The sequence below is a fragment of the Haplochromis burtoni genome, unplaced genomic scaffold (assembly GCF_018398535.1).
Source record: "Haplochromis burtoni strain Fernald_Lab_line unplaced genomic scaffold, NCSU_Asbu1 Contig_243, whole genome shotgun sequence".
In the NCBI taxonomy this organism is placed as follows: domain Eukaryota; kingdom Metazoa; phylum Chordata; class Actinopteri; order Cichliformes; family Cichlidae; genus Haplochromis; species Haplochromis burtoni.
In genome coordinates this window covers 716,234-741,094 of record NW_024582604.1, presented here as the reverse complement: position 1 = coordinate 741,094, position 24,861 = coordinate 716,234, and the positions used below count along the sequence as shown (strand labels likewise).

The following is a 24,861-nucleotide window of genomic DNA, read 5'->3' as shown; positions in this document are numbered from 1 at the left end:
AGGGGAAGGAAAGAGAAGAACAAAGAAGAGAGAAGGCGGCTCAGGGAGGAAAAAAAACCCAACACAGGAGGAACACAGTATCTCACCTCATTGTTGATATCAAACACTCCCTCCTGGATCTTCTCATAGATCTCCTTGGCTGTGTTGATGAAAGCCTGCCGTAGAGACAGGAAGTGAAACAGACAGAGAGGACAGGAAGGTTAAAACCATCTTTTTATGCTGACTCCTATAAATGAGCCTCATGTCATTAGGAATGCAAAGCAAATTCAAGTTTCAGTAACATAACCAGGCTCTGACTTTCAGCCATTTACTGTTCAGCTGCAGCCCGAGCTTCCCGTCACAGCTCAAAAACACCTCACAGAACTTTGAAACTTGACATCACAGTGAACTTACCACTCCCAGTTTTATGCCCTCTCTCACATCAGTGACACAAAGCATGAACTGATCTGTTAAATATTCCATATAGGTGTGTCAAGTGCAAGTAACAAAGTCAGACGATCTATATTTAAGTGTTGGCTGCTGAACACAAATAAATTCACAAGTTTGTGTGAGTGGAAAAAAACACCTGGCAGGCAAATGATAACCAAAAACGGTCACCAAAATATCTGTGTTCGATGGTGCAGTCTCCACATGATAAAGGCATAAAATGTCTGCGCAGCTGTGCTTACTCTGGAAAAAATGCTAACTGCTAGGATAGGTCAGACATACCTTGACTTCAGCTCTCTATTTAAAGCACAAACAAATCCTTTCAAACCTTTAAGTTACTTATTGGACAACAAACACACTAACACCAATGAATCCACAAGCAGATAATATCAGTCTTAAGTAAATGCATTTCATAAAGTGTTGTATGATTAGTCATGCTTCTAAAATAATGTTAAGTATTTGCATGCTAAGTTAACCCTAAAATTAGTAAAGAAAAAAAAATGTCAACCTAAAGAAAGATTTAAAAAAAAAAAAAAAGGTGACATCATGCTGCATGCGACATAAAAGCTGCATGTAGAAAATGTCAAGCTAATAAAATAAACCCTCAGAAAAAGAAACAAAAACAACTTAAAAGTTTAAAAGGCTTCTTCTGCAAGCTATGTTTCTAACATGTAAGCACACAGTTGCATAACTCTGCAGCCTCTAACAGCTCATTAGAAGGCATGTAGGTCCATCTTTTATATTCAGTCTATGCTTCTCACATGTAAATTCAGCGGGAGTTATGTCTGGTGTTTTTGTGTTTTGATTCTTTGAACAAATTAGCTCAAACATGTTAAAGATATCTCATATTTGACTTCAGAGCTACACATTTATCATAACTTGCAATTTACCAAATTATATAGACAGAAAGAAAGAAGAGTAAAATTGGGGCTTTTGGCACCCCTGAGCTCTTTGGAAGATGTTCTCAAAATTGTGTTTTGTTAAGGCTTAAAGAGCTTATGATGTACACTACTACTGAGAAGTATGATTGTTCTGCAAATACTATCCAAGCCCTTCAAGCCAGCTTTGAGAAGTTAAGGCGATATGGCGTAAGACCTTGTTAGAAGATGCAGTTGCCCTTTTGAGCAGATCAGCAAAAGAGATCTGAGCAGAACACACAAGCAGACAATACAAAGTTTGTCACACACACACACACTCTCTCTCTCTCTCTCTTTGGGCTTACTAAGAGCACAGCAAGGATCAAAGATGATTGAATAAAGTAGAATTAATCTCCCTGAGCGACCGGCCTATGACTACGGTATCGATGCATTCGTCTCCAGCGGGAGTCTTTCTGTCTCAAGGGTCCGAGCTCAAGAGCAGCTGGGATAACTAGAAATGCGACACCAGCTCAGATGTCATAACCTTCACTCTATGTAGGAATGATCTAACAATGCTGGCTCATATAAGTAATGGCAGTCAAAACTAAGCCTCATCAGAAAAAAAGGAATGTTCAAGAACTGAAAATATGTCCTGAACTTCTATCTGACACCCTGTCGGAAATAGACTGAGCCCAAGGGTGCACTCTAGTGTACTCTGTCCTCCTCATGCTGTCCTCTTTCCCTTCTTCAACTCATCACTGCACCCTCTTTACCATCAAATGTACTTAGACTTTCTTTTTTTGAGTTAAACTAATGGACCTGCAGATATGTGTAGAAAGTGAAAACAAGAGGGAGAAAACTGAGGTGACTACAGAAGATTTATAGATGGTGATAGGGCAAAGAATAGAGAGTGAAAAACCATTACATGGCTGATAACAGAATACTGGGAAAAAATATTTAAAAAAAAATTAAATACAGTAAACAAGCAATTAATCAGTGGGCAAAAAACAAACAAAAAAAAAAAAACAAAAAAACCAGCAGAGGTGAAGAAATATAAGAAGAAAGACTGGTGAACAAGAACAGAAGCGAGCAGAGGTTAAGGTTAGGATCTTAGTGAAGGAAGGGTGGGCAGAAGAGATGATGAAAAGGTGCTTACAGCAATTTCTCTCCATCTATCTGTAAGGACCATCCTATCAGCCTCAATGTCCACCCACAGACCCTGACGACAAACCCAGCATGCTGATTGGCTGCTGAATGTCGCTGTGAGGGGAGGCGGGGTGGAGGTTATGAATATGTATGAACTATAACCGGTTGATATACTGCTCGAGAGAGGAGGGGAGGCGATGGGTTGAAGAGCAGGAGAGGAGGGAATTGGGGGAGGATAAAAATGAATAAAAAAGGGCAGGAAGACACGTTGGAGGAGGGGGGAGGAAGAAAGGAATCGTGGAGCAGGATGGGGGAGGTAAAGGAGGAGAGCTAAAGAGCAAATGATGGACGTCAAGGGATGAGGAGGGATGGAGCGAGGAGAGATGAAGGGAAGGGTGGAGAGGAGTGGTATCAGGAGGATTCAGAGGACACTAATGAGACAAATTAATCATACCACACACGCGCGCATGCACGCACACGCACACCTCCCCCTTATCTTAACCCAAGAGAGGACTCGACTCATCAGTGGTGTTGGTGTATGTGTTTGCATGATATAGGCCAGGCGTAAGACGGTATGAAGGAGAGATTGGGGGAAAATAAAAGCAAAACAAGACACACACCCAAAAAACCCCAAAACCAAATCACCACTGACACCCACCCACACATGAACATACAGCGCCGTGCTCCTAGCTTGCATGCTGCACTGTGTAGGATAGGATTTATGTGATTGGATAAGTGAGAGAGGGGTCCCAGAAGACGACGCCATGCATTCATTACACACAACATCACCAGGGGTGTCTCTCTCTCAGGGGTGGAGAAGGATGCTCAGAGTGCCAACTGGGGTTTGTGATACTACTGTGAGGCTGGTAAGGTTATATACCACCATGGACACTGCTGGTTAATCAGGAGGTTTGAGTCTGATGTGGAATTTAGTCAAATGTTAAATCTGTGACACAGAACATTATAACAAGAAAAAAAATGTGTGTTGACTTTTACTACTGATCCAAAATGTGCACAGACTTGTTTATCATGGAACATGTAAAAACAAATGCCAACAGACTCAATAAACTAATCCGTAAGGCCAGTAATGTTGTGGGGATGGAGCTGGACTCCCTCAAGGTGGTGTCGGAGAGGCGGATGTTGTCCAAAATAAAGACAATGTTGGATAACACCTCCCACCCACTCCATGACATGCTGGTCAGTCACAGGATCACGTTCAGTGAGAGACTGAGATTACCGAAAAGCACCACTGAACGACACAGGAAATCTTTCCTGCCTGTGGCCATCTCCCTGTACAATCCATCCACTTAACACACTGTTTGCTGCTACAACTATACATGTTTCTTTTCAGCTATTTATTAATAAGTGACATATATATATTGTACTATTCTTAGTTAGCCTATTGTCTGTCTTGTCAATGTTTGTTTATAATGGAGCACTGTAACAAAAAAATAAATAATTTCCCCCAGGGATCAATAAAGTATTCTGATTCTGAAATACATGTGTTTTTGGCATAGACAGGTATATAAAAGATGGATGTCACCCAATGGATTGTAAAGTGCAGGTTTGAAGCCTCGACTGAGCGTCTTCTTCACAGAGAGTGGAAAATCATTTACATGGTGTTTTTTTGGTGTTCTGAAGCCAGATGTGACGAGCCAGGGGTGTGTCTAACTGAGAAACCACGCTATTTGGGTAACAACTTTTCAATCACAACGATAACATCCTGGACAATCTTCTCTTGTCTAACTCTTAAAATACTTCACACTTACACCATGGGCTTGGATGACTGAGACTATGAAGGAAAGGGTTTGTGAAGGTCAGAACAGAGGGTTGTTTTCTGACAGACTTCTATAAAACCACAAGTCTTATTGGAACAACAGTTATTGCTGGTCATTAAAAAAAAAAGTTATGTAGTGTTTAAGGCTATTGGCAGTAAACAAGTCGCCACATCCAGGGCTGGTAAATTAAGCTATCGTGGAACTGCCGAAAACTTTTTATAGGCAGTTCCAGTTTTCTATTTTATAAACAATCTCGCAATCGCTAAAAAGTATCTTACATGTTTTTTAAGCTTTAAAGTTAGAGTTGTGGCAACACAGCCACCTGATTGTGGTCTATTAGTCATGACCTCTGGTGGCGAATTTTAAGGAATTATCAGACAAATCCTCAGGCCTGCCGCTTGAGACATTCAAACATCTTGTACTCCAGTTTCTGTACATTTTATTGACCAGGTTTCTGTGTCTACATGTTGCATCCATACAGTTTTTGTATGCAGTTCTCTAACCAAGATTGCCATTGTTAGCTGATAACTTTGCATTTGGCCCTACTGTCAAAATATGGTCTTTTCTGGCTGCAGACGATGAATGTAGCAACATTACAAATGTTGAGGCTTTTCAGGCCAGAAGCCAACTGATGAGGAAGACTGAAGACTGTGAGTTTGCAAGTTAGACACAAAGTTGATTTTGTGTTACTGTGTTTCTGAGCCCCAATAAAACTTTTTACAGGTAATTTGTTAAAGCTAATGCACTGAATGGTAAATACAGGAATATCAGGGGCGTGTAAGAAAATGAAGGGGTACCGTTATATTTTTAGACATATTTGCACATCTTTTAAAAATAACAAGCATTTAAAATTCAGTTTGTGTAAGAATGGAAAAACTGACTTAACTAGAAGATTTACGTTAGAAACTTACAATGTACTTTGGACCTATAAAAGGACAAAGATGAATTGTGCTTGATTAATGTGTTCCACAAACAGCATGAAGTCTATGAATTCTTTATAGGTTGGTTTTCAGCATTTATCTGACCTGAATAGTAATTTTGAATACAAATTAAACCTGAATGAAAATTTGATTTGTCTGTATGTTTGCATCAGAAACACAGCTGCAACTTGGCTAATAAATTACAAATCTTTTATTAATTCAATGGACAAAATATTTTTCCATCCATATTGTTACTTTGGAGATTTTATATATCTGAGAAAGGAATATATGATTATGCATGAAAATTCCCAAACTGGGCTGAATGCATAGACTGTATATACAAGATGGCTGTAGCTATTCGTTGCAATCCTGTAGCTAGTCCTGTTGCGGTGCTGCAATGTGAGTGTTTTGGCAGTTAAAGTCTTGGTGTCTGGACACTGAGCAAAGGGTGGGTTCTGACTCAGAAATTCAGGGACACAGCACACCCAAGAATCAGTAACAAGGTAGGTCCACCCTAAATCATATCCTTCCTCTCCCTTTTAACTAAATGTGATACAAAACAACAAGTATGGTGTACACAAAAAGATCAGAATCTAGACCAGATTGAGGAAGCTGGGGGCCATTTTTTAAAAGTATATTTCTATAAAACTAAACTCCTTTATAAAAAAAAAAAAAAAGGAGAGAAAGAACTCTCCCCCTGCTGGCGATTAAAAAGAAAGCAAGTTAAAGACCCTTCATGTTGGCCTCACCAGCAAGTTATGCTGATTTTTTATATACAGTCCATGTGTTTCGTCTATGAGCCTATGGCAGCGCTTATGTGATAACATACTCACAATAAGCAGATATTTAGCAGGGCTATCACCATCTTCAGATGAACCACCATCACAACCAGCTGACTGTGATTATAAAGACTTCCTAAAATATATTCAAATATAATGCTGACCTCCAAGGCAAATTCCTAATTCAGATAAATAGGTGGTGAAAGCTGGTAGGGTTGCGTGTATGGAATTACCTCCTCTACATTAGAGGCAGTCTTAGCTGAGGTCTCCATGAATATGAGTCCATGTTCTCTGGCAAATGCTTCACCTTCCTCTTTCTTCACCTCTCTCCTTGACTCCAGGTCACTAAAACAATAGATACAATCAATTATAAAATGATGTAGCAAGCCATGAATTACAAACTAAATTGCTAGGCAGTTCAGTGTTGGTCACGTGTATCCTTATTTGCTACAGGATTACTGATTTTACAAAAGCAGTTTTGGTAGAAATTGCAGAAGATCACTTTAAACTATGTTTTTTAAAAATGAAGCACCCTTGTAGCCAAACTCATTACAACTATAGCGTGCAACTGAATTTTCTCTGGGTCCATTCTTGTCAGGGGCTTGTATTTTGTGTACTTCTGGTAACTACTCATTTAAGAAAAATTAAAGCCATTATTTCCATTCTGCATCAAAATGATGAGAAATATAAATTAAACAAAAACAAATTAAACATTTTATGCTCTCTTTGTAAATCCCAAGAAATCTGTACCTACATTTGGCTTGTCTGTTTACTAGTGGGATTATTTAGAACGTCATGGATGGATTTACACAAACATTTTACCAGACACTGGGATTAGCCCAACAACTCAGAAGTGATTAGATTTTGGAGTTGATCTGGATAAAGATCCAAGACATTTTGGAAGGATTTTTTTTAAACACACGGCAAAACCGGACATATAACATATATCAAATTAACATTTTCTTGTTTGAAAACTTATCCTCAAGCTCGTTGAGGTGAGTGATGTTGTGGTTTGGGACTATATAAATAAAATTGAATTGCTACTTCATGATATCATGAAGCTACTTTAAGGTCTTGACTGGGAAATGTCTAGCAGCAGAGAGTAAGAGAGTAATGCCTTCTGCTTTTAGGTGGCTAACTTACTGCTAGCTTAGTGTAGATTGCCGTTTTCTAAATTCAACAATTCCACCTCAGATCACACAAAGTAAATGTCTTTTTAAACGGCAGAGTTAATACCAATGTGTCTGTAATTGTATCAAAAGCTACATTTTTTGGAAACTGTCATTTTACAGAATATGAGTGAGCAAGCAGTTTGTTCAATACCAGCTGAAGAGAACTGTGGAAAGAAACTTCCTCATGTAAGTTGTAAATATTAAAGCACATTTAGCAATGGACGTCACTTGTTGTGACAAGTTTCTTACATGGTGGTGTGTTATGCAAGCTTGAGCACAGAGTGTGTCTGGGGGAGAAAAGCAGAAGTGACTGAATTACACACTTAGTGACAGTGTAAAATTATGACCAGCCTCAGCCATAAAAAACAAAGTCAGACAAGTCATCGTTACACAGCAACATGTTGTAAAACACACTATTAATGGTACAGCGTTATGTAGGGCAGTGGGCAGCCATCACCGTAGAAGGGGGGAGGGGGGGCAAACTAACAAACTAAAAAACATGTTACCTCTTGTTGCCAATGAGCATGATGACCATATTGGAGTTGGAATGTTGGCGGGCATCCTCTAACCAGGTCGTCAAGTGGTTGAAAGTGTCCCTTCTGTTCAAACGAGCACAGATTGATGGTTTCACTATGACTGCATTGAGATCAAACTGAAAGCATGCCAGATAAAGCAGCTGTTGTCACGCAGATGCATAAACATAACTGATTTTACAGATCTGCCGTTTCCTTTTAAATTGGTGACTGATGTGTGTGCCACTTCCTCTTGCAATTATGCCAACTATTTAAACAGAAAACTCCCTCATCCTGAAAAATATACATCTACCTCTGTAACTCCTTTATGCACATTATTCGCAATAATTATTGCTTCAGTTTAATTTCTTACAGGTGACAAATGTGATGGGAATACATCTCCAAACAGTTTTCAACTCTTCATATACCTGAGCACTAACGGATGAATTGTCATTCACTAGGATTGCTGCTTTTATTAGAGTATCTACAGCAAACACATGAAAGGAAACAAGAGACGAAAGAGAGACAGATCATCAAAGCTCGATTCGCCAGCTGGTTTCAAACACAATGCAGTTAATGGTCAAGGCCTTTAAAACACACCAGTGCACCTGAATAAATGAATTTTCTTTTCTTAATTTCAGAAAATTTCATTCATGCAATCAACAGGGTTGGAATTAAAACTTAATATATAATAAAAATCTTCTGATTTAAAAAAAACAAAAAAACAAAAACACTTTGAGACAGTACAACTGGCACTAAGACTGTGAGCTATAAACTACTGCTATAATGAATCTTTATCACCGTATCACAGTTGACAGGATGTCATTACATATCTGACCCCACACTGGCCTTTTTTTCCCCAGCTCATCCTATAATTTCCAAGGCTCGCGATTTTGCGAGCCTTGATGTCTGAAGTCTCTTCAGTGGACTCCAGTTTCCCAGTTCTTAATAATACTTGAATGAAAAACAAAATCTGTTCTGCTCATTTCCAGCATTTTATTTTTCACTCTACTATAGCAACTCTGTGAGACTCAACACTCAAAATGATCCTTATTCAGCTTGTAGTAGGCCTTGGTGCATTCTTTGTCTAAAACAAGCATTGAACCCTTCCCCCTTTACGGCCACCCTCCCTTAAAGCCAACTGTTTTCTGACTGACCCTTGTAAACATTAGGTTTGGACAGCAGGTGGACATATGCCTGAGATGAGTGTATTAGGGATATTGTCACAAACATTACTCAAAACTTTTGCCAGTTTAATGTGAGCGTCTACCATTGCAAATGTGTTTATGTAACAGAAAATTCAGGACTACAAAAGGGCTGACTCCATAGTCAACTGACTGCAACTGCATATAGAATGTCAGAGCTATGAAGGGTAGGATTCTTCCACTGGGGATCATAAATATTCCAAAGAAAACGGATTATCATGAGTTGGTGGAGTGGAAATCCTAAATGAATTACCCTGGACAAAAAGTCATGGGACAGAAAACATTTAACCCCTTAAGAATATGAAACTCAGTCCTCACAATTAAAGGTAATTAAACTAGTAAATGACAATATATATGTTTCTATGGCTCACAGTGTTGAACTGCCGGTGGGTTTTAAACAGCTCGGCTAAAATGCGCTACTGACTTTGGCCATCCTTTCTTTTTCAACAGCAGCATGATGATTTTTACACTAGTATCTTTATAACTTTTGGATAAATTAAGTATTAGGGATACCTCTTTCAACAACATCTGATCTAGCCTCATTGCTAGTGTCTTAGCTCGCTAAGGTCACTTCCATTTATCAGTGCTGTAATTTAACTTTCAGGGATAGCTGGTAAGCCAGCAGATGACAATGGTTAGCATTCAACACTAGCAACTAACGGGTGACGCCAGTCATTTATATACAGTCTACGATGATATCACAACATGCTCATAACATACAAGTGGAGATTATCCATAGTGAGGAAAGGATGCTTGTAATGCGACTGTAGTTCTACTGCGGTTCATCTCTATTGCATTGTGTCTTATAAACACTCAGCTAGCATGTGTATGATTGACTGATGGATTGTTACCTTGTGATGTCATAGACTAGGAGTGCTCCTGCCGCTCCTCTGTAGTAAGACCTGGTGATGGACCGGAACGACTCCTGACCAGCCTGGAGAAACACATGCATATATTAATAAACAGAAATTGAAAGCTGAATAATTGAAATGTCTGCAGACACCTGCAGAGTTGTCGGTTTTTCAAGGGCCCCAACAAAGACTTTGGCTTCACAGGTCTGCTTTTTTAGCTCTGCAATTCATTCAAACAGCTGAGCTCTTCTGCAAGCTCCCATGTTGTCTAGTCCTAATACATGTTATACATCAGTCCTGATTCTCTAGCAGAGTCCAGCTCTGGGTTTTCAGTCAGCTGGGGAGAGGACAGGACAGAGCACAGCCTGTAATCGGATACAATAGAGTTCTCTTTCATTCTCCATCTATCTTTCACAATCCCTTTCTTTCTCTCTGCTTGTATGTCTAACCTTGCTGTTTCTCCATATTTATGATGAACAGAAGGACTAGCTCTGCTAGTCAAGCTGGCTCTCTGGGTCACCTTGTTCAGTGAACCCCACTACATTATTATCATCCCCTTGTTATCTCACTTTTTCGATGTCTTTCTTCGATCACTCATCTTTTAAGTGATCGAAGAAAGACATCTTTCCTTCATTATTTTCATCATCCGGTATTCTTACAACCCCCCCCCAGTCCAATATCTATTCATGTTCTCTTGCTATTCAATGTACAGTAACAATGTCGCCTGTGTTCGTCCAAGCCCGAGCAGAAAACAAAACGACACTCTATCCTAGCAGCTGCAAGTCCCATGCTGCTCTGACCTCATCTGAACACCAGACAGTCAGAAAGACAGGGAGGTGAATCATTCAGCCAGTCAGGGGACCAGGCTGTCAACGTCTCACCCAGCGAAGCAGTTGGTTTGTGAGTCAGAAAACTAGTGAGGACAGCCAACAAGCTGGGTAAGTTAGCCAGATAGAAAGCCATTCAGAAGTTTGGTCAGCCAGTGCAGCAAACACCAAGTTAGCTGGTCACTAGAGCAGTCTGCGAGATGTTCAAGGAGCAGTCAACCAGCCAGTAATGCTATTAGTGAATAAATGATAAATAAGGGTGAAAGAGAGGGAACGCTGTGCCTGTCTGCCATCTGGCCAACAGGCGTGCATAAAGAAACACACAAGCATACATGCGGCAAGTGCAGCCTGCACAATAACCCAAGTGGCTTCTCTAACTATTAGGAGATTATGTACTATACAAATCCAAATTTGTTGCTGAGATTTTCACTTTGGCCAAACCCAGAAAACCAGGTAAAGACAATAATCTCACTGGTGGGCCCCCCAAAATGCACTATCCTGGGACCAGAGAACCAGGACTGAAGTGCTGGTCCCTTTTCTCACACTGCTTCCTTAAGATCAGAGAACAGGTATTCACAGAGCTCTAACGCCATCTGCTGGTTAAAGCTGTAAGTGCAAGCTGTGAAAAATCAGAGTCCACCAATCCAAAAGTCACAATTTACATCATTTTCTGGGACTGTCCCATAATGCAGGCATGCATTTTAGATAAACAAACAAACAAACAAATGAAAAGGGTCCTTGCTCTGCAGTGCTGCACATAAGTTAAATAATAATAAAAGAATAATAATGTTGCAGTTTTTGGAAAAAAATAAAAGCCAAACAAAATTCAATACATTCCTGCCACATTATACTAACAAGCTTGAAACCTTCATTTATAAGACTTAAATACACTTACAGTTGAGGAAACAAATTCAAGTTATATTTTCTGTTTGAAAAAGAAAAGGTAGAAAAACAGTATATGTATTACCGTATCCCAGATTTGCAATTTGATCTGTTTGCCATCTATAGTGATCATCCTCGCGCCGAATTCCACACCTGCATAGACACAATCACAGAAGATGGGTGAATAACCCTTTCTAAATAAAAGCTACACAGATCTTACACAGAAGACTTTTTTCTTAATTGTTAATTATCTGTTGATGGATTCTGATAGCAATCAAATGCTTTTAAAAAGACATGGCGTCTGTATTCAAGCTAGAGGTCGATTCTATATAATATCCATTATCATCTGCCTGCAGGCAATATGCAGGATATGGATAACGTCCTTAACATTATCGCAATTTGACAAGTAAGCACTTGAAACACCTCAAAAGCTTTGCAGATCGGCCATTTGTTGATTTTAACCGAGATGATGAAAATCCATTTATAATTTCTGTTGGAGAAGTCAAACCCAGCACATCGGGGTCAATGACAGAGTTTCAGAAATAGTTTTACAATTTTCAAATGACACTGCTATGCTTTTCCTACTGCACAAGCGTATAGATCCCTCAGCCTAGTTCACAGGAAGAGAGATTTGTGGAGAGGTCTGATGCCAGACATTTTATTTTAAATATGAGCAAAGCTGAGGAGATGGACCCACTTGGACTTATCTCATACTCTCCAGATCCACCTTTATACAGACCATGAAGAGTACCACAATGTAAACACAACCTTAATCAATCTTATCTACAATCTTAAATAATGCTGATGGAGGCTGTGGGGCTTGTGTGATGGCTTCATGCTGTTCTTGTCACACAACCAGTGATCGCAAGTGATATGCATAATGTGTGTAATCTGAGGTTTGAATTTCTACATGACATAACACTTGATAAGGATTATAGCTGCTATAATTACTGGGTCATCTGTGTTTTGAGTCCAACATAAATTGCCCCACAGACACAACAAAGTATACATTGCATTGTGCTTAAGATCAAATTTGAAGTTGAAATCACATATCTGCTCTTAGGCCAAAGGCTAAAATTGGATGTAAATATTGGCTTTATATTTTATTTATTTATTTATTTATTTATTTATCAGTGGCTCCTCCCCTGTAGCAGGGGTGGTGTTCCGGCTGAAGCTGCTTTACAAAGCATGTGATTTCCAACTCATTCTTTCATTGTACATAGATCACACGAGCTGGCAAGAGATCCAGTATATGGCTTAGGCCGCTGACCCACTCGGATTTAAACAGCACTATGGAACTCAGCACTGCTGAGAATCCATACAGGGCAGGGGTGGGTTTTTATTTTGATGGGCACACCGTGCAGCCAATCACATGCAAAGAAGGGCTGTGTGAAAGAAGGAAGGGGGCAGACGTTTTGTGGTGGTACAGACCAGGTACACAAGTGTGTCAAGGAAAAATGAAGAAGCGAGCGAAAACGTAAAATGAGCAGCATCTGCATTTCAATAATACTGGAGACTGCAAAGCTGAGAGCTGGCTTTATGGCCATTCATACTGCACAAAGTAATTAAGCAATTTTCTGTAACGGATGCAATTGTAAGAGGTTATTCCTCTCTGTCAAATCTACTGGAGTTGTACACAGTAAAATCTGAATTATCTGAATATCAGAAGGGTTTTGGTTAACTCAGCATCTAATTACTTTTTACTTAGTTTTTTATGTTGTTAACATAGCATCAGCTATATTACTTTTACTTTACTTTAGTCTGACCTAGTCTATCAAGTTTAATTAGTAAAAGTCATCTAATTATGCTTTATGTTTTTATTATAAATGATGCAGGTGGTCTTACCGATGGTGAGGTCGTGAACTGGCTGAAACCTCTTGTCTGTGAACTGTAGTAATAGACATGACTTTCCCACACCTGAAAAAAAAAAAAGTACACAAACAGAATTAAAGGGGATTCATTCATATGCTGACAATAAAATACTACAAGTCAGAGCCACTGCTGTTTGTAGGTTGGCAAAACACCAAGTTACAACTCTTACATTTTTAATATAAGACAACTGGAGTCAACATCATGTTCAAATGACCCAGCAGGGAGCACACCATTTCATCAGCTTTGCTCCAGTTAACTAACTATTAGCAAGCTAACTGAGCTATAAAAGGTGGCTAATTTTTATGTAGCCAAAAGGGCACTAATGAGCGTGCCTATTTTCAATGGCAATCCACACATACCTTCAGCTCTGAATGTGGCAAACTCCCACAGATACACAAACACTTACAAAAGCAACACTTTCATTGTTCATAATTCTGTTTTAGGTAATTTATTCTCAATTGGAAAAAAACCCCCAAAGCGAAACAGCGAGTTAGGAAGTCAGATGACAGGTGCTTGCAAATGCAATCATTAAATCAAAGACACATTGACTTAACTGCATTACAAACTACAGATGGAAATGGTGAGCAGATTCTCAGAGCGAGTGCGAGCTGTTATTTCCTCAACACAAATATCTAGAAGCATGACAAACACACTCAACAGGTTTGGTGCCACAGTACTTCTACAACATTTAAAAAAGGTTAGTCACTTGTCACTGAGATGTGTCTGTAAGCGTGTAGTAAAAAGAAAATTTCCTTTAGTGAAGAGCAGTTACGAAAGCAAGGAAACAAAAGAAAAAAAAAATACAGCCGTAATTCCTGCCACCTTGAACCTGCCCATTGCCACCTCCAAGGCTAATATGCTACGGTGAGAAATCCCTTAAGGAAGAATATTGATGTCTATTGGTGAAGAGATGCATTTTGAAAGCACTGAATCAACTTTAACTCAACCTGATACAATTTTAACCCTTTTATAAAAAGACCAAGAGTATCAGGAACATTCAAGAAAATGGAGAATGCTGGTATAGAATGATTTACTCAGCAAATATGGTAAGTAAGGCTTTGGAGTCAAAGGGTTTGGGAGTGTGTGAACATATGTGTGTGTAAGAAGAAAAACAGGAGGAGGAAGTGGGGGAGGGATGACCACAGGAGAATAAAAGAGAACGTTAAGGAGACAGTAGCTGGCAGAAACTCAAGGAGGTGCGACATGGTCTTCCTCTTCCATGGTTTCCACGGGTCACAAGTTGCTAAGCAGGGCCTGTGCGACGACGCTGTTGCTAGTAAGGGATGGAGGGATCTCGAGAAAGTTAAATAAAGGTGTAACAGTGAAGTCATTGTTACCTCCGTCAGTCAACAGACACCTGCTCATAGCCACTCTTGCACTACTAAAGCAACAAAACAGTAATAGCAATCTTTCTAATTAGCCACAATGCAATTAACATACATTTTAACATAGCAGAACTTTTCATTTCTGACAAGAGGTAACAGCTTGATGGCTGTGACACAGAGCAAAAGCAACCTGTCTACAGAGGCCTAGAATCAAAGCATGCTGTGTCTTTAAATGCAGAGCATGGCTACAATTGGAGTCATAATTAGTGACTGTGATAGAAAGCACAAAAACAGAAACCAAACAGTCTAGCTCTCACCAGATCTCGTCACACAGAGGAAAATTTGGACATACATGCTGGGTTGTCAGACAACAAAAGGAACATGTTGACTGGATTACTGACAGGTGGAATAATTAAATTGCGCTTTTTGAACAAACACCAGTATGACTCAACAAATGTGATCCACTAACAAGTAAAAATATCCACCTGCCATAGTTGTGGCAAATAACAAAATCTTTAATGATGGTAAATGGCCTGTATTTGTATAGCGCTTTTCTAGTCCCTAAGGACCCCAAAGCGCTTTACACAACCTGTCATCCACCCATCCACACACTGATGGGAAAGCTCTCACAAAAGCCTGAACAGTGGAGCTTTGACCTTTAGCAACATTAAAAAAAAATAGGATGCATTCGACAAAATGATTCATAAACCACGGCCCTGTTCTTTAGACAAGGATACCTTGTAAAAAAGTATCCTTTTCCAGCTCACTTCAACAGTTGTCATAGTAACAGGTCCATCATGGCCGAGCACCTCACAAGTTGTCTCATACCATGGGGCAATTTCCCAGACTGAACAGGTTCTTACCTTTATTTGATACCTATTTCAAATTGTTTTTAATTACAATAAATCACAGCTAACACACTTCAACCAAAATCGATTGAAAACTAGACAGTACAAAAGACTGACATCGCTTTAGGGTTTGAAAAGTGAGGATAATGCAACATACTTTTTTTTTTAATGGCCATCAGGGGTGACAACTGCAAAAGGACTTTTGGTTCCTACAGATCTTTGTGTGAAAACTGCCTTTGAACTCCATCTCTGTAAATACTTTCCTAATGGGATTATGGGTTTATGGGCTCAGTCATTCGTTTTGGGTATGAATAGCACATTTGTAAATTCTGGTCATTTTAACTGTAAAAAGAGGGGAAAAAACAGTGCTGGCTAAAAAGATGGTCACTGACTAACAACTTGTGACTGACAAGTCTGCTAGTATGAACCACGATGTGGTGTGGTTTCAGCCAGTCAGGCACCACTCAATTTTTGTAAACCCAGCCAGTTGGTGAGGCCAGGTTGAAAACAAGAGTGTACGATTGTGTCCATTTTTACCACCAGTTAAAGTGCAGAGATCTTGGACTGTACAGAAGGAGATATTGGACGGCTTGAAGAGTAAGACGTTCTGGAGAAAACGTTGAAAAAGACAAAAACAAAAATACTGCAATCACTGTGCTTCCTCTTTCAACTTCTAGTCCTATATCAGTATTGATGTTGAAGTTGACGTTTTGCTTCAGTGGTGACACCTATTGTCCACGGGAGGACTGCATGGCCTCAGTGCCAGTATAAATGGTGAGGAGGCATTGATGACGTCAGGTCTTCTGACACAACCAACACAAAACCATAACAGACATTATAACAGGGCACAAATCAGCGAGTGACGTCATGATGTCTGTGTTCATGTTTTATACTGAGGATGCAGAAAGTGAGCTGATTTGTGAGCACCACAAACAATATTATAGTGAGAGCAGAGAAATGTCAAATGTAATGACTTTCCCCTTTTATTTTGCTCACAGCTTATCAATAATCACAACTGAAGTTTTCTGTGTGACTGTTCATGTAAAAACATTAGATGCTGTTGTGCTGCTGTACATGTAGTATGACTGCAGTCTTTGCTTACACATTCCAGACAAAAACCGTTGAAACTGTTAATCCGGCAGGACAAATTGAGCATTACATCCCTTTCCACCCTCATCCTCAGGCCTCATCTGCTGAAAAATAAGTCGAGGCTCTAACACATGAAAATGTGTAAATATGCTCACTTATAGAGCAGGGCGATATGACCAAAAATATTTATCACGATATACATTTGAAATTTTGCAATAACGATATAACTGACGATATAATTGACACTAGACAAAATACTTTACAACTCCACAACTTTATTAGTGAAAAAAACCCATCAATGTATTTTCACTTAAACAAGCAGCTGTTTTTTATGTGCATTAAAGTTATATAAAAATTTAACAGTGCAAATTCCTCGCTGACAGTTTAACCAAAAGGCATTTCCAGTGGAAATTGGCCGACATGTCGTCAGCATAACCATGTATAATATCCACAAAACTTAAAAAGAGCTTATACACACACAATATGGTAATATTATGCTGAAGCACAGTACGTATCACTCCGCGAGGCTCCTGCCTACGATAGCCGTAATGCTCCGACAATCCATCAAGCTGTGCGGCTTCGTAGCTTAGCAAAGACGTCTGACAGATTTTCGAGCCCTGTGTACCACATAAAATCGTTTCAAGGTCAGTAAACACAACCAGAGTTCATACATAAGGCACACGGGATTATAAGGGGCGCTGTCGATTTTCAGAAAAATCAAAGGATTGATTTTAAGTGTGCCGTATTTTCCAAAAAACACGGTAATAACGACGGCCCGCTAGCATGCGGTACCAAAAATAGTGCTTTGTTGTGTATCTGATGGACAAAAGCTAAACCAGTTCCACACCACTGAAGTTGCAGCATTTTTACAAACCAGTTCTGGTTCATCAGTTTCATTCAACGATCCGCTTTCGCTCTTCTCATTCTCCGTCGCCGGCACGCTTTTTCCTCCATGTGCATATGAAAACAAAGGCACTGCACATGCGCGTTTTACCCATATTCTATTGCAATATTTCATTTTCTTATCATTGCCCAACATTATACCAGTATTACCGTGAACAGTATGATATGGCCCAACCCTACTCACTTATTCCTGATACTGTTATTCTGGTCACTAAAGACGTCAAATGTTGATACCATTTCATCTCTAGCACTCAGAAATGTAGCAATTATGTTTTATGAAGAGATGATGTGGGCTGAGAATTAAAGTATAACACAAGCGAAAAAATTACTATTTCGTCTGAAATGAGACAAGAAAACGCTGACATTCAGCAGGCACAATACACAACCTTGTTGCAAATGGTTGGTGCCGATGTGTTAGGAGCGTCCAGCAAGCCAGTGTGATGTTGCTCTGCTCATTTACAGCAGTAGCTTGAAGCTTGGCTAGGTCAGCAGACTGCACCACAATCCCTGCTGAGGAATTTGACAGGAACTGTCCACGGGAACAGTTTTTTGCACATTAAGTATTACTCAAGTGCATTCAAGTGTGATCTGAAGCTGTCATCCCCATAGGCTGTCGGCAGGGGATTTCAGAAGTTGAGAACAATATAAAATAGCTGAAGTTATAGTTTTAGAGATCCTTAAAACTTAAACTCAATCAGCATTCTATTCTGAATGAAGGACCCTACATACAACAATAATTATTAGATCCCAAGTTGTGGGACTATTTGTTAATCAAACCTGGTCAAATTGCAGTCCCACAATCCTGACAAGGCAGATTTCACACAGTTAATATTTACTGTTATAGGTCCCCCATTAACCCAGTTTAATCACACATGAACGCAATGTTATCCCTCAAACACTACTGTCATCAGAAAACCACCTCAACTATGAATAACACACTTGTTAGCTCAGTTCACACTCCAGTCTGGTCATTACCGCGAAGAGGTCTTTTAAATTAGGGCTTATGGGACACCATACTCTGTATACCGCAAAAAGATTAATGATAAAACAAGTCAAGGACAGGTAGTTTCTGTTTAAGTTATGTTTCTGCCTGGTTACAGTTTTAGGTGGTTGTATGACCTAACATAGATGTTAGTAATGTTTGCTTGAGCAATTTTCTTTGGTATCAAAGGTTTCATAGACCAAATATTTGAAGCAAAACACTCAGGTGATTAATAACTAATGAAAATGTGTTAGTTGCAGCCTTTCTCATGAACACATCTAAAGAGTTTTAAAAAATGACGTCATTTGTTGGGGGGGGGGGGGGGGGGGGGTGAATTGTGGAAAGCTAATAATCATAATTATTAGACAGGAAAACTACACACAAACATTTACCACAACTCCACTGTAAGTTCCCAAGGATACCTGTAAAAAAAACTTTAGTCAAAGCAGATACACACGCAGGACTTAACAAAAGGTCCATGAATGAAGGATTTGTTCATTTTAGCCAAAGACCGGATATTATTGCATAAAAAATCCCAACGAACTATAGCTGTGCATATTGAAATCTGTCTGTGCTTTTCATAATGAAAACTGCTGTGAAACAATGAACCTCAAATTCTCTGAATGGGGTCAAACTCTAAAATTTGAAAAGCTGGAGATCTACAGGCTGTGTTCAGTAGGACAGAGCCTATTTTTGGACATTCAATCTGTACTGAAGCTATAATTTCTGTTCAGATGCAGTTTGTCTTCTGCAAGCTATATCTGAGGACAGCCTGGCCATGGGTCAGAGAGACAGTCAACACTGAATTAACCTTTTCCTATGTCTCAGAATAGTCAATCCGATTTATCATTATTCGCCTGTGCAAGTCCCTGCTACTCCTTTAAGTCATAAAGCAAAGCATCTCCTCTCAAACACTACACGAAGGGTTGAGAGAAAATAAGAGGAGAGAGAGGTGATGACACCTGGAATGATATACGGTAAGTTTTGACAAATGTCACATTTCAGAAAGCATCAGCAACACAGCAAGGATGCAGGCATTAGAGCAACAATGGGTAGACGCCAAATTAAAATGACACATGGACAAGTTAGATAAAGGTCAAGAAAATTAATAGCAGGCCATGAATCTACACCTAAGGTGAACAACTACCAAAACACATACTACATGCCAAAAAAGGTAGGATGCCACTGGACAAAGTGACTTGTCTCTGTGTGTTTTTCCCCCTAGAAAGTCATACACTGCAGCTGTATTTCTGTATTAATTATAGTTAATATTTTAAAGAAAAATCTCTGTGAGAAACTAGTTGAACTATTGAGTTCAACCAAAGGAAAAAAGTGTCAACTCTGAATACATGTCTGGCAGGTGGGGTTAAGAGCACCAGCTGCATGAGTGTATTAGCTGGGAATCAAAGGAGCTTGCAAAGAAAAGCGTCTGGACTTCTTTAAGTTGCTTGAAGACGTTTCACCTCTCATCTGAGAAGCTTCTTCAGTTCTAAGCTCCTTTGACTACGATGACCTGGATGACTGAGAACCTTCACAGACATTAGCTGGGAATGTTTCCTCAGACTAAAATGATGTCTACGCATCACACCTTAAAACCCAACTAAAACTCACTGACTGGAAATACATCTTCCTCAGTCTTCATGTGTAGATGAATGATTACAGCACCCTTACTGGTACTGACCATCATACTAGGCACATGGGGAAGATGGAAGCCTTAATGATTACTTTTCACAATAAAAGCCTCACTGAACATTGATTAACCTGGAGATCGGAGGTTTTTCTGGTGTTTAAACTTGTGGATTTGCTTTGACTCAGCAAAGCAGTTACAAGGTAACAAGATGACACACCCAAGTTAAACTTGTCCAACTACTAGCCTATGACTGGTTTTAGATTTTAATAACCATCATATCTCCTTTAGGGTGAAGATAAGACCAAGATAAGATGTGTTATATTCTATAAAATTAAACATAGAAGAAACAAATAATTCCAAAATAAAATTATTAAATACAGTCATACAAAAGTGTAAAAACTGACCGCCTAATGAAAATACAAAAACCGATCACAGTCAAAAAGAGTTCTTCCAGAAAACAGAAGAGTTCTTCCAGAAGATGTCCCTTTCTCTTTCGGACACACTTTTCACATTCAAAGGCAGGCAAATCGCCCCACACTTTGTCCACAAAGTTGCCACAAGCCAAGCTGATGTTGTCTAACTAGTTAGTTAAGTAGTTAGGTGGTGGCAAAAATTAGCAAGTTCTACTCATACCAGTGATTCACCCACTGAATTACATGCCTTGCACTGGGCTTTTTGTTGTTTTTTGCCTAAGCTATAGCCTGGTATTAACATTGTTTACAGATAAAATATAGCTCTAGAAATTTTCAATTTTAGCAAGGGAATAAAGAACCAGACAAATATTTCATACTGTTATACCTGTTCAGCTAACATCTATTGACTTATGTTCACTAATAAAGGTAGGCTAAATCATTTATTTCTGTATTGACTAAATATGATTGGGTGCCATCCTGCTGGTATGCTGGTAAGCAAGAGATAAACTCCCCACTGTCTCCTTCCCCTCTCTCCCTGCATCTACATGCAGCAACTCGTAAGCAGCTTCGCTGTTCCCAGTCACTGCTACATAATTAGCAATAAGCATTGTAGCTTATGAACAGTGCTACATACATTGTTTGCAAGATTAAATCCCTTCTCCCCAACCCACCTTAGTTTAAGATGATCTGATCAGTCTGACTTGCATCATAGTATGATTACAACATTGCAGGCTAGTTTCTTACTTAAAATGACCTGTCTCCTATACATAAGTGTAACTGCTGACCTTTCTGTTGACAGAAATCACATGACCTAGTATAAGTAAACATCATGACTCCTGCACCTTTGAGTGTCATCATTGACAATGCTGGAAAATATATTTTACTCAAGCAATCGCTGGATAGGTTTTTACTTCTGAGAATCACTCTTGATGTATCTCTCAGCCCCAGATGAATTGAGCCAGACAGAACAGTCAGATATATTGGGATTATGTAACGTTGTATTAAAATGACATATTACATGCAGAAAATGATGTTTTTACAATTATTTACTGTTGTATACAGTTACTACTACTCTGCCCCTAAACCTATTTAGAAGCCTTTCTACTGATCACAACAACAACAAATCAGTGAGCCAATTAGATTTTCACCTGGCAGACTAATGTTAGGTTTCTTTCCAGGGATTCCTGAAAGTGATCCCAAACACCCCACGCTAAATTTGTAATGTCATATGATGAGAAGATGATAGCTATGGAACATTTGGCCCAGCAGCTTTTTTGACACTAATATTAATTACATGTTATGTCCTGGACACCAGATATTTTAGTTAAAAAATAAATACTATTTCCCCCTGGAAATATGCTTGAAAAACAAAACGAGGCTAGCACTGCAATGCCCGCGTGTGTGCTTAAAAAAGCCTCTTGAGGCAAAAGTAAGTGGCGCACAGATGGAGTATTTCTGGTGTAGACATCTGTGTAATCAAGCTGGGACCTTTTCAACATTCACTACTGAAGATAAACAACATACTTGTACGAAATCATAACAGCAGCAGGCAGAACGTGACCCTGCTTGGCAATAACAGTGTAGTAAACATGAAACCCACCACAGTGTACATCATCTAAGACAAAACTACATATCCGCACAATGGGAGTCTTTCCCCAATATCTATTTACTCTGAAAATTTTCTAGCTGCCTCTTGCTATTGCTGGCAGTTTATCTTACTAAAGCTCTCGTTGTACCTCACAGTTGTAAGACCTGCCGCCTTTTCTAAAACTGGTGCTGTAACAGTATAATATAGAAATGTACCTGCAACTACACAGCGGTACCCCTCATCAGTACAGCCTGCTAAAAGTAAACAGATGACAACACCGCCGGCTAATTGAGCGGTTTCCAGCACAAGATATACAAACCTACATTTCGGTAAATGAAGCGCAAAACATGGAACCATGCAACGACTCCAAATCGCATGGATATATGTAGCCAGAAATTAGATCTGCTCTACGCCATTTCAGGGAATATTAGAGGTGCAGCTTGGCGTCTTGGCCTTCTCTGACAAGAAGCTAAGCTAATGTTTAGTAATTATAAGACATGAACAACAACAGAAATTGGTAGTGTGGTTGTCTGTCGTATGTAGCTGCAGTGAGTGAAGCATTATTTGGATGTCGTGACAGTCGGTTGCTAAATATTTGGTGGAAAAGCTAAAGCTACTTAGCTGGGCTGGCAAGCTGTGGCTAACACCCCCACCCTCGACGCAAAGGGACAAAAGGCCCAAACATTTATCAGCCGCTATCAACCTTGACACAAGCTACTCCAAGGCAGCTTGTGTAAAGATTCCTCTGTAGATTTTTAACACTGCCAGGGGTCGCTTATTGTTATCTAAATATGTTAATAGAGAAGGATTGGAGCTGTCATCCCACCCCTTCTGTCTCTGCTTTTACCACGTCATTGAACTATCCAACACTGCGGAAATACGCCGCTAGCTAGCGGCTAAGAGCTAGGTAAATGCTAACTGGCAGTCTAACTGGCACTTGTTGTAACTTACCCGTGTCTCCGATGATGATGTATTTGAAGAGGTACGCATACGCCATGACCCCTGGTTTGTGCAGTTAGCTGTCTAGCCCGTTACACCTTCGTAAAATCGAACGTTACCGTGTGAAGAAAGTGGCTGACAGACTGTTAGCCCGTTTCTCTCTGTCCGTGCTGAGGAAGGAACAATAAACAGCCAGAGCCTCGGCTCGACGTCACACGGCCCGCCCTCGCCACGCTACACAATGAGGTCTTCAGGGTCTGCTCGGAAATTTACGATGCATTTCACTACTTCCACTCTTAGTGGAAATGATGGGGGGAAAAAAAACACCTTAAAAAAAAAAAAGTCAAACAAATTTTTCAGGAGGTATTAGAATCACTTCACTTTGTTATTAAATGAATAAAAAATGAAATAAAAAGGGAGCAGAGATCACTGCTGCCACCTTCACAACATATAAAACAAATTCAAGGATAAACAATGTAAATGAAACAACACCGTGAAGCGGTATGCATAATACCATAAACAGTACCACATAGCAATGGCGATTCTAGGCTCAAACCTTTACGGGGACTCAGCTCCCAATCATGTCATGCATGCAGTGCAGTGTAATTAGTATTAATGGAATATGGTGTTTGCAACAAATATAATAATCCCCTTTTACAGTTGCAAACCTCTATTCGACTGGATAAACATTACAATTTTACCTTCAAAAGCAGCCTAGCCAATAGTTGGATGATCAATTGTAGTGTCAAAGCATGATTCAGAGTAGTGATGGGATTTCCGACTCTTTTTAGAGAACGGGCTCTTTCGGCTCGGCTCATTAAAAAGATCCGGTTCTTTTGGCTCCGAACCGGATCTTCAGGTTGTTTTGTTGCTTTAATTAATTTAATTTAATTAACAATAATATAAAATTATGCACAAATGGAATGTAAAAAATGTAAAAAAAAAAAAAAGTGGTTTTATTTATATATGTTTATATATAAATATTTACGGTGGCCCCTAGAGACAAAGCACGTACAAACTCCAAAACACAGCTACCTAGATCACTTAAATTACACAATTGAAAGCATACTTGTATGGTTTGTGTATTTATACACAACCACTCATATATATACAAATAATTAAAAAAGTTCATTTACCTGTTACTACCACACACCAAATCCAGTCGTTGGTACTTGCTGGCTTGTGTAGCCACTAGGTAACAAAAGCTCAACACTGTGCCTAGAATTCTGGAGCACTTCTGTTGTCTTTTGTAGGTGTTTTGGAGTTTTTACGTGTTTTGCAGTTTTTACGTATTTTGGAGTTTGTACGTGCGTCAGGGTAGTTAGCAATGCTACACACCTGTTACTCTAGTCTGTATTATGTAATGATTCAGCACTCCTTAGGTTTTGTTATACATTTTCAGACAGCGATAAGATCAGCTACACACTCCACAGAGGCCCAGAGTTACTGTTAATATAAAAAAATGTAATGCTGTCCTTTGAGATTTTAGCATTTAAGACTATGAGTGTAATGGATCTAAAACTGTTTAAATCTTCAGAACCGCCTACAGTCAGGTAACATTGAAACTAAAAACAGCAGCAGAAGGTTTCAGTAATTTCAGTAACTAATTTGTTCTTTTCATTTAATAATAGTCTATATTATATCAACAGCTACATTCACCCTGGAGAGAAACTAGTGAGGCAGACCATGAGGACTAAGCTGGGTTTCTGGGACCAGAGGTTTGGAGAAAGGTCTTTCCTTTCTTTCATCATCACAGCTGTCCTGTGCCAGATATTCTGTTGACCAACTGAGAGTCTTCATTTAAGAAACACCAGGAAGACCGAAGCTCATGGCATTGATCAAGCGGGACTCATCATCTTCTTTTTTTGCCTGTCCCGTTTGGCTCTTTTGCCATCAGAATTGTTGTCTAAAGGCAAA

General features: G+C 39.5%; 1 protein-coding gene across 1 annotated transcript in view; it reads right to left on the bottom strand.

Annotated features, from left to right (window-relative positions):
- The window catches only part of rab2a (RAB2A, member RAS oncogene family), a 28,913-nt gene extending 5,751 nt beyond the window's left edge, over positions 1-23,162 (bottom strand). Inside the window, exons 1-7 of the mRNA XM_005938188.3 lie at positions 22,957-23,162; positions 13,201-13,272; positions 11,441-11,508; positions 9,647-9,729; positions 7,585-7,677; positions 6,140-6,251; positions 87-155 (exon numbers count right to left, since the gene is read on the bottom strand). Of these exons, the coding sequence (XP_005938250.1) occupies positions 87-155; positions 6,140-6,251; positions 7,585-7,677; positions 9,647-9,729; positions 11,441-11,508; positions 13,201-13,272; positions 22,957-23,002 (543 nt within the window). The 5' untranslated portion in view covers positions 23,003-23,162. The remainder of the gene's footprint in view (positions 1-86; positions 156-6,139; positions 6,252-7,584; positions 7,678-9,646; positions 9,730-11,440; positions 11,509-13,200; positions 13,273-22,956) is intronic.
- Positions 23,163-24,861: the final 1,699 nt, after the last annotated feature.